We start from the raw sequence: 10,609 nt of genomic DNA, 5'->3' as shown, positions 1-10,609 counted from the left end.
ATTTTATGGCAAAATGTAACCAAACAAAAGTTGAAGATGAGACTGAAAAAGAAAACACACCTTAGGTGTAAAACAGAAAAAAGGTGTAATAGTGATCATTTTGATGCATGAAATGAGTTACAGAAGGTAAGAAAAATCTTTAAAGCTATCTGTGAATCTGTGGATCTGATTCTGTCCATTTCGTTGCTAGTGGACTGTGCGGCAGATTTGGTCTTTTCACTTTTAATTATTTTTTGAGAGTCAAAAGTAAACCTGAATCTGCTGTGAGCCTCCTACAGGGGCCAGCTGAGCATACGTACCAACCCCCCTCGGGGTGTTTATTACCCGGCCCTGGGATGCAGGCGGCTGATTGGACAGCGGCTGCGCAGCAGCGAGCAGCAGGTGTCGCAGACGCTCAGTGCGCACAAACCGTCCGCCGGCCACAGTGCGCGCACAGGTGAGAGGCAGCAGCTCCGGTGATAAACAGACAGGCGGGATCCAGCGGCCCGGTACCGGCTGCCAGCTGAGGACAGGTGGGGTTCACGTGGTTGTTTTCCAGCCTTGCGTGGAGCTGTTTGGATGAATCTGGAGCTGGAGCGTGCACGATGCTGAGCGCCGTTAAAATGGAGGGACACGAGCATCCGGACTGGAGCAGCAGCTACTACTACGCAGAGCCCGAGGTCCGTGAATTTCACCCGTGGGTGTTATCAGTCAGTGGGGACGTTGGCTTATTGGTTAAATATCGATCAGAGGCAGAGGTTTCGCTGCAGAGGAGGCAGATAAAACCCGATCACGGCCGGAAAATCTCAGTGATGGAAAAACGATAACTGAGGGTCACTTACAGGATCTGAGCTGGAATCTGAGAGGCTCAGCTGTACCGAGCCTACACAATTTACCCCAGACGTTTACGCACAGTTTGAATGTTTCATATAAAAGTATAACCAGTTATTAGTATTACTGAGTGTAGGCTAAAGTTTAGTTTAATAAAATTAGAGATTAAAGATTTTTTAAAGTCGTTTTCGAGCATGTTAAGTTTGTCAAAGGAGCCACTCTTCGGCTGGATTTCAAGTAAAAACAAGGAGCCATGTTTTTCATTTTAAGTAAACTAAGTAAATATTTGCAGTAGAATTTGTTAAACTGGGATCTAGTTTGTTCTTAGAAATCCAGGTAGTTAAAGCGAAAATCGGAAGGCTGTTTGACCTTCAGTACTCGGCTGTGTCAAATAATCTAAACTGTAACTAACACTTAAAAACGATACCTGCTTTAGATTCGATCATAACTGCAAAACAAACACCGAGCAATAGAAAAATGGCTGCAGCTGCCAGCGAGGACGAGGACACACACGGGCAAAATGTACGTTTTTACGCGATTAAACGTCACCTTTATTTTTCTGCAGGATTTACGAAATTTCACACAAGCTTTTCATTCTTGAGGGACAGATTTTAACAAGCGCTTTGACTTCCTGTTAAAACTCTGTGTAACTGATTTTAATTCACAAAGAATTTGGGTTAATAAAACAAAAGCGTTAAAATCAGTTAACAAGAGAATAAAATAAGAAAAATAAATGTGGAATATTTATCTAAAAATGTATTTTTTTAAAAACAAAAAGAAAAAAAAGATTTTATTCTAGTTAGAAAAATAATTTCCTTGGACGTTTTTGCTGAATAAAATGTTTATACATCTAAAGTGAAAAACCTTCTTTTTAAAAATTGTAGTTCTCGTGATAATTTTGTTCTATTCAAATAAAACTGTCCCCTCTAAAAGTTGCATTAGTGATTTATTGAACATCACCAGTAGTCCCCACACCCTGCGCGTGAGCTCGGGTCTATTTAAAAAAAAATACAATAAATAAAGTATAAACACGTCACAGACAGGTAAAGTGGAAGGTTTGGACTTCACCTTCAACAAGAAAACCACAGAGTGAAAGCAGCCTTTACAAGGATGTGCGTGCTTATAGATTTAAAGACATGGACGGACTCGGATTATAGCAAATACAGCTCAATTAATATCTTTAATAACAGGAGTTATGGATGAATTAGACAGAGGAATACAGGTGTATTAGAAACCCTAAAAACATGGATACTGTTAAACTGGGTGATTGGAAAATCAAACAGAAAGTTAGTCTTAGTCTTTATTATAATAATCAGAATCTCGTGGTGAGCAGTTTTCACTGTTTTAAATAACTTCCGATCAGTTATTTGAAACTAATCAAAAGCTTTGGTGTATTTTTATCTCTGCGCCTGTGACGCTTTATTGGAGTTTTTATGTGTATTTTTCAAGTTTCCAGCCTCCTTTTTTCACTCATTTCACTATTTTTAGACTTTACGATCAGTGACAGAACACTGATCGTAGCACGGATCAAGAACGAATTATTCCGCTCTTTTTTGGCCTGTTTTGGTCTTTTCTGACTCTGATCTTTGTGTCAGGCTGAAATAAATCCGCTGGGTTTATTATTGTGTATTTATGCGACATTATCAGGCTATTAACTTTAAATTAAATTAAATTATTTAGGGATTAAACTCAGTGTGTGTGTGTGTGTGTGTGTGTGTGTGTGTGTGTGTGTGTGTGTGTGTGTGTGTGTGTGTCCTCGTGCATTAATTAATGTTAATTGGCTTTCTCTGTGTCGCAGTGTTACCCCCCAGCGGCCAACATGAACTCCATGAGCACCTACATGGGCACGCCTGGCATGACGGCCACCGGCCACATGAACGCGCATTACGTGAGCCACCCGGTCGGGGTGAGCGGCTCTTCGGTGGCCTCCGGAATGACGCAGAGCGCCGGGGCCGCCGCGCTGCCGCCCAGTATGAGCCCCATGAGCCCGCCGCCGTACGGGAACGTGCCGGTGATGAGCCAGGTGTACGGGCAGGCCTGCGCCATCAGACCACGGGAGTCCAAGGCCTACCGGCGCAGCTACACGCACGCCAAGCCGCCGTACTCGTACATCTCTCTGATCACCATGGCGATCCAGCAGTCCGGCAGCAAGATGCTGACGCTCAACGAGATCTACCAGTGGATCATGGACCTGTTCCCGTTCTACCGTCAGAACCAGCAGCGCTGGCAGAACTCCATCCGCCACTCGCTCTCCTTCAACGACTGCTTCATCAAGGTGCCGCGCGCGCCTGACAAGCCGGGGAAGGGCTCGTTCTGGACGCTGCACCCGGATTCCGGGAACATGTTCGAGAACGGCTGCTACCTGCGGCGGCAGAAGCGCTTTAAGTGCGGGAAGAAGTTGGACAGCGAGCCGGGCTGTGAGGCCGGAGCGCCAGGCAGAGGCTCGGACTCCCCGCCCTCCTCCTCCTCCTCCTCATCGTCACCTCAGTCATCTGACGGAAAGGGCGCCGACCTCAAACCCCACCGAGGAGAACCGCCAGCCTCAAGCCCCGTGCGCGTGCCCTCCCCGCTCACACACACGCAGCACCTGCTCTCGCACCACCCGCACCCGCTGCTGCTGCACGAGGCCGCGCACCTGAAAACGGACCCCTACCACACCCACTACTCCTTCAACCACCCATTCTCCATCAACAACCTCATGTCGGAGCCGCAGCACCACAAGCTGGAGCCGGTGGTGCAGTACGGAGGTTACGGCTGCCCGGTGTCCGGGGCTCTGATGGCGGCCAAACCCGGCCTGGAGCCCGTGCACAGCGACAGCGGGTACTATCACGGCGTGTACGGCAGGCCCATAATGAACTCCTCCTGAGGCCCCGCCGGACTCCCCACTGCAAAAACTCTGATCTGTACATTTGTAAATGTGATAAAGGGCAATTCCCCTGTTTTTCATCCATCTGATAAAAAGCTTCATATGAAATCTTTGTTGTGTCGTTTTTATTCAGCTGAAAATTCACAAAGGTTAAACCGGACAGGACAACGGGACCCACTCAAGCAGCCAAAAAAATTACTTATAAGGTTTGTTTTCCCTTAAATTTGACTTCTTTGTGTGTATACCTATATCTAAGCACAACAGAATAACACAATTAACAGAGAGGAAGGAGACCAGAGGTGTGCCAGGACTCTATTAAACAGAATTTTTAAAAACCTTCCATGTAACATCAGATACTTTCAAGCTATTCTGAGGATGACTTTAGGAAAACCTCTCCATATGAATCCATCTTTCTCACTTTGAGGACTCTTTAAGGAACATTTATGTGGAGAAGATTAGGAGCTCACAACATCCTGGAAGATCCTTTGTAAATGCTAGTGGAGGCCTGCACACATGCATTTATATTTTCCTGCAATGAGGTTGTATATTTTTCCACAATTCTCCATTTATGACTTACAATTGCATAATTCTTCATCATTAGTCCAAAATATTATTTAAAAATCTCAGTATTTACATAAAATTGAGAATAAATGAATGTTCTACAGGTTATGGAAGACAAAGCAGGATCTCAGTGTTCCTGCTTTGGCAGACAAAGTCGTTTTGAAAGGTAAAAAAAGATTCTCGAGATTCTTGTTTCACATGAGTGTCTTCCTGAAGATGTTGGCTCTGGCTCATCAAACATTTGTGCTCAGAAGTCTGTAACAGATGATCCCAGCATAGCAACAAATATAACATACACAAATGTACTCCTCAGGGGTGTGTAACATCTTAGGTTTTCTCTAAAGTGTGCTGCTGTTTCAGGAGTGGTGATGCCAGCATGGCTACACAGGTGTGAAAATTAAAAGTAAAGATTCACAGTGGAGCTTCTTTTAATTCCAAAAAGTATGAGTGGGAATGATTTGTCCTTTTGTAGCTCCAGAGTTAAAGAAGAGAAAGATTTCAGGTTGTTTTGCTTTTTGGTAAAATACAATTATTATGTATTTACAGATATAAAACTGGAGTGTGACCAAAATGATTTTAATAATTGTTTTCGGTTAGATTATTGGACCTCAAGGTGATTATGTGCACCTTTTTGAGGACTAAAATGATGCACACACTTTCCCAAGCAGTAAAATATGCATATTTGTACATTTTTTCTTAATTTTTAAGGTGGAATGTCAGGATGTAGCCCGTGTTTGTCCAAATACAAAACCAAATTAGGTGAAATATCAATTCTACACCGTCAAATCTTCCTCGGGTCTTTGTTCTCCCTTTCTTCTTCTTCTCTGGGTTCTTCGGCTTCTTACTACAATACAAACACATGCGTCTGAGGTTATGTTTGGTTTCTCTAAGGAAGCTTCAGGTTCAAATGTGAGGCATATGAAGCATTAAGGAGTCAATAATACTAGAAAAAAATCTGCACAAATGCCAGCCCATCTCCAAATAACCTATATAATTAAACACGCTTTACAGACAAGCACAAGCAGAATATTAAACTCAAACAGAAAACTACACATTAGCCTAAAAATGAAACAGAATAAGATAAAATGTTTAATTTAATGTAAAAAAGTACAGTAGATTTAAACACTAATGCATAAATAATTTTTAAAAAGTTAAAGTGATCAAAGTAAGTCTATTAAAGTCTGCTTTTAGAAGTAAATCAATAAATACTTTTGAGGTGTTTATTAAATGAATGCAACTTTTTTATGTCAGTTTTTGTATATCAAGACACTAAATTATAAAGGATACAAATATCTTCTGCCTAACAGGAATACGACAGAGGGGGAGCTGAGCTGCAGTATCCTTAAAGGTGCAAAACGTGTTACTGAGATAAAGACTGTGAGTAAACTCTGAGGCAGCATTTAGCACTAAATGGCTTGATTGACACCCGCAGGGTCACAGATAACATAAAAGCAGATAACAACTGGAACAATAGCTCATGAAAAGGTGACAAGCTCTCCTCTTAAAGCACATTAATGTCACACAGAAGTGATGTTGAACTGCAGATAACAGGCTGCACGGGTCACATGGTCACAGTCAAGAAAACAGTTATTCAGCACAAAGACATTCTGGCTCAAATAAGCCGAATGCTTTAAAAAAAATTGAACGCACATGTTTATACATGAAATTTAAAAAACTACAACAGGTTAAGGACTGATGTGAAAACATATGGCAGAGTAGGAGTGACGACATTCAGTGAGGGTTTTTCATTTTCTGTATTCTGGTGAATTTTTATGCATCACTTTGCACATTTTCAGCTTGTTTGTATGGTGTGCGTAGGGGGAAGGCTCCTCTACTGTCTTTAAATAATCTTGTTTCCTATTGTTCCTGCTGAGCCAACACACATATTCACGCTTCACTCTGCGTCCTCTGTCATGTTTGCTTCGCTCCTGATGTGAGAGGCAGAGTGTAAAGAGCCAGTTCAGCTCTGTTTAATATCAGGATGATGTTTTGTCTTTTGTTTGGGTAATAATCTGTTTTAATGTGCACATCACACCCGCTCAAATGGTGAAGTCATTTGTTTTCATGTATAAACTCCTGGAATTTAACCCTGTGATGTCTCAATTATCCTAATCCTAAATTACACATCAGAGTGTTTAATGTTTAAAATTATTCCACAAGGTGTTGGCAATCAATGAAAAAAAGATCCAACTGACTCTAATAAAAAAAAAACTATACAATAACCCCGAGGTTTAGGATTAGGGTTTGGAGGTGTAATGCAAATTGAGGCAGACTGACAACAAAAAGGTCAGGTGACTTCTTCCTAAAATTAGTAAGCAAACTAACAAGATTAGAAAAATAAATCATTTTTACTTACTTAAAAAAATGTTCTAATAAACCTTTAGATGTTTTTTGGGAAAAACCCTGTGTAAGGAAAAGACCTTCACATATTGGAGACGTTGTTGTTGTTATTGTTTACTGTTGTTGTGCTTATAAAAACTCAGCTTCTTCTTTTTTTTAATTTTCTAGGTGTTCCCTGCATCTCCACTGAGATCTAAATCTTCTGTTTGACATTTTCTTTTCGTTTTTAATTGTTTATCTTCTGTACATAGCACAAACAACATAATAAAATCCATTAAAAATGAATATTATTGCGGTATCATTGGTCACATATATTGTACAGACTCACTGGAAACCAGGCTGCAGCTGTTTTGGTAATTAATAAATCACCCGAGTTTATGAAATTTAAAGCTGCCAGGTTCCAGAACTCCAGCCAAAAAATAGAACACAAACAAGAAAACAGTGCTGATTATTTTCTTGATCAATCATTTTAATCAGTTTATTAAATGTTGTAAAAATATGGAAAATATTCCTCAATGTCTCAAGGTCTGATTTTACTGTCCAAACATTCCAAAAGCCACAAAAGGACGAGTTTGCTGACAGTAACAGAGCTTCAGTAATATTTCAGCTGATGCAGAAGGACGCTCCACAGTGTAAATGGATCATCTCCACAAACAAACAACAAAACAAACAAACAAACCCAACCCTGTAGACTGTGTACATTTTCTTCTTTAGCTATCGAGTTCCTTTTAGAAAAAAAAAAATCAATTTTCTTCCAGTCAGCACATTAATTATCCTTTTTTATTTTTTTTAATGTCAGCATTTTGTCTCTGTGTACTTTATAGTCATATCAATTTGAACTTAGCTTGCAAAGAGAAGGAGATCAGTTTTCCCTCATTAATATGAAAATATATGCAGAACGATGCTTCGCCATCTCCAAATAAAGACGCTGTGGTGTGCGGGGTGTGATGTATGCTTTATATCATTTATGAGTTACTAAGCATCAGGATGAGTCAGTTCATCAGTTTTAGTGGTCTTTTCAATTGTTTTTATAGATAGTTTGGATAAAGAGCCCATGGCGGTGTCCTCCAAGGTTTATTTTACCAGCCGAATACTTCAGAAATAAGAATGTACACAAGAGGAACTCAGTCTAATAGATTAACTAGAACTGTTGTGGCTTTCATTTTGGACGAAACCCCCAAAGCACATTTGTACCACTTGTCCTTCTGTACCAAAGCTTCCTTTTGTAGTCACCTATCTGTTTCCAGAGCTGCGTCTCTGGTGGGCATCGAGCCACTGCAGATATCCAGGGGAAACATGTGGAGTGAAGCTGTGGCTAATAAATGTAATTAATGAACAGAAATATAACAAACTCTGCTTTTTGTGTAATGAATTTATTTTATTTTATTAAAAAAAATTAATTTGGATCCTTTTCTTATTGGCAATGATTAGAAATGGACTGTGGCAAAAAAAACAACAATAAAAAAAAGAAGTCTGAAAACAGCTCCAAGTATTTTTAAAGAACTGACTGAAAGCTCTTTAAAAGCTCCGTATGAATGTGGTTCATTTACAGTTTAAAATCCTGCAGCTTCACTCTGTGCACAAAGCCATGAGTAAACAATATCTTCAAAGACTAAAGCGGGCCATTTTGCATGACTTACAGCTTCAAACAAGGTCAAGACTCCATCCGTGTGCATTGAATATTTGACACGGAAATCAGTGTGTTTGTTTAATTGTGCGCCGGTGTGACTGGTGCCTGCCTCTACCTGTTGTAAGAGTTTAGTTGTTGCGAAATCAAACAAAGCTGACCTGAGCAATATAGGTTAGTCTTTAAAAAAAATAGCTTGCCGCACCTCTGGGCCAATCATATTGACTCTGATTGTAAAACACAGGTTGTGTGCTGGAAGAGGGACACACCAGGCTGTCTCTGAAGGTGGAGGTGTCAGAAGAAAAGAGTGAAACGACACCGGCGAGGTTTTCATGAGCTGTCTGCAAAGGTTTAGGAGAAAAGCCGTCTACAGACACTGCAGGTTGCTTATTAACTTCACACGGGATTGGTGCCTGCTGATCCTGCGTGAAGTTTCATTTTTAAGACAAAGCTCTTTACATTTCTGGTGACACAGTTTCAGCTTCAGTATCTGGTCGTAAAACTTTAATATGAATCTTTAAAGCATCATCAGTGAAGCACAAAGGAGAGAAAAACAGTGTTTAGGTGTAACATTTTTAAGGTGTGTGCAAAGCTACGCCATAAAAAATACCCTCCCCAAAACCACCAATAAATTAACATGAAGAACACAAACTCTTTAATTAAGACTATGGATGAGGGAGATGAATTAATCCAGTAAACATGTAAACATCCAGACTGGGATTCTTTTTATTAATCCATAAATTAATCAATAATCTATAAATAACTGCAGTAAGCATTGTCTGGGGCGATCGTGGCTCAAGGGGTTGGGAATCGCATCTGTAACCGGAAGGTCGCCGGTTCGATCCTTGGGCGCTCTGTCCTGGTCGTTGTGTCCTTGGGCAAGACACTTTACCCTACTTGCCTAGTGGTGTTGGCCAGAGGGGCCGATGGCGCGATATGGCAGCCTCGCTTCTGTCAGTCTGCCCCAGGGCAGCTGTGGCTACAACTGTAGCTTCCTCCACCAGTGTGTGAATGAATAGTGGCATTGTAAAGCGCTTTGGATGCCTAGGAAAGCGCTATATCAATCCACTCCATTATTATTATCTGTTTTGTATTCTTGGCTTGAACGATATCAGCCTATGATCAGCTCAGATACACAACTGTGAGCACAAAAGTCCCGCCCACCTGATTTTTAACAGCGCTGTTAGTGAGGGGCAGCCAATCAGATCAAAATTAGTTCAAAAGGGGAGGAGCTAAAAGAGACAGGATCAGCTAAGGGGCAGCACCAAGGCCAAGTATAAGATAGGAAGGATTATTTTGAGCTTTACAGGGGCAGCTTTGCATGATTTTAAAGGTGCAAATGAGCAGAATATGTCCACTTTGATGTGCTTGAAACCAAAACCACAATCTTATTCTCAAACTCACCAAATAACAACCCAGAAAACAACTGGATGCTGAATAAACTGTTGACTGGAAGTCTTTTCTTGACATCTAATCACAATAATTCCACAATGAAAAGTTGTATCGAAAGGTCAGATTTAATCTGCAGATGTCAAAGGTTGTTTTTTCCCTGATGGCAGAAAAGGTAAAGGAAAAACATGCAGATCCACATGGAAATTCAGCGTCACTGGAAATTTAAAAGGAAAACGATGGTCACTTCTCATAAACAAAGGCTGCTGCTGAGGTGTGATGAGGTGTTATGGGATGTGATGAGGGGCTTCATCAGACTCGCCGCCTTGCTGAGCATCTCTGTTTGCGTAAGAAAAGCAATCAGCGCGTTATGAATAATAATGACCTCTTTCTGACCAGGAATAATGGGAAGGCTGCATGCCGAGCGCCTCGAGGTCAGAGCTTAGCCAGCGATGCTGTGTTTGGACAAGGAGCGTTTACCACCCATACACACACATGCATACATATAAGAGATGTCCTAACGTAAGCTCTGTATGCACAATTATTCCTACAGTCCTGAGCAAACGCTCCAAGACATAAATGCTGGGGCTTTTTTGGTACCAAATATTACACTCATTTACAAAAAATAGCAAATATTTAATGAATAAAATATGAAAGTTTAGTAGCATTGCACTACTTAGCTCATTTGACCTTTATTTTCAAATATTTTAGGCTTCTGCTTTTGACAAACAAATCTATGGGACAGTATTTGCTGGGAGGGATTGTGTTCACATTGACGGACAGGTGACAGCTGCCTGTCACCTACCAGTATCTGTTAGACCTTACCTCCATGAATTAATGAAATAACTGCAATGTCTTGAGCCAGCCCCTATTTCTTTATATTTAGTTTCCGAGGAGCCAATCTTTCTTGTAATTTTGTAAAAGCGGTTTGGAGGAAGAGTTCTTCAGGTTTTCTGAAGGTCAGTGAAAGATTTTCTCTGTCAGGCTGCTTCTTCACTCGTTTTCATTCTAGTCTT

The 10,609-nt window shown here is 41.0% G+C and overlaps 1 protein-coding gene across 1 annotated transcript; it reads left to right on the top strand.

Moving 5' to 3' along the window:
- The first annotated feature begins 363 nt into the window (after positions 1 to 363).
- Positions 364 to 3,766, top strand: LOC102298126 (hepatocyte nuclear factor 3-beta). Its single transcript, XM_005929874.2, has 2 exons — positions 364 to 659; positions 2,609 to 3,766. Exons 1-2 carry the CDS (start codon positions 585 to 587, stop codon positions 3,674 to 3,676), a joined length of 1,143 nt encoding a protein of 380 aa, XP_005929936.1. The 5' UTR covers positions 364 to 584; the 3' UTR covers positions 3,677 to 3,766.
- The last annotated feature ends 6,843 nt before the right edge of the window (positions 3,767 to 10,609 follow it).

Source organism: Haplochromis burtoni, unplaced genomic scaffold, assembly GCF_018398535.1.
Source record: "Haplochromis burtoni strain Fernald_Lab_line unplaced genomic scaffold, NCSU_Asbu1 Contig_126, whole genome shotgun sequence".
In the NCBI taxonomy this organism is placed as follows: domain Eukaryota; kingdom Metazoa; phylum Chordata; class Actinopteri; order Cichliformes; family Cichlidae; genus Haplochromis; species Haplochromis burtoni.
The sequence above is the reverse complement of the archived record's forward strand: the minus strand, read 5'-3'. Positions and strand labels throughout refer to the sequence as shown.

Excerpts from the sequence above, each read along its gene's own strand:
- LOC102298126 (XM_005929874.2), top strand. The coding sequence starts at position 585 with ATGCTGAGCGCCGTTAAAATGGAGGGACACGAGCATCCGGACTGGAGC. Across the intron at positions 660-2,608 it reads ACTACTACGCAGAGCCCGAG|TGTTACCCCCCAGCGGCCAA; the intron begins GTCCGTGAATTT and ends TCTGTGTCGCAG.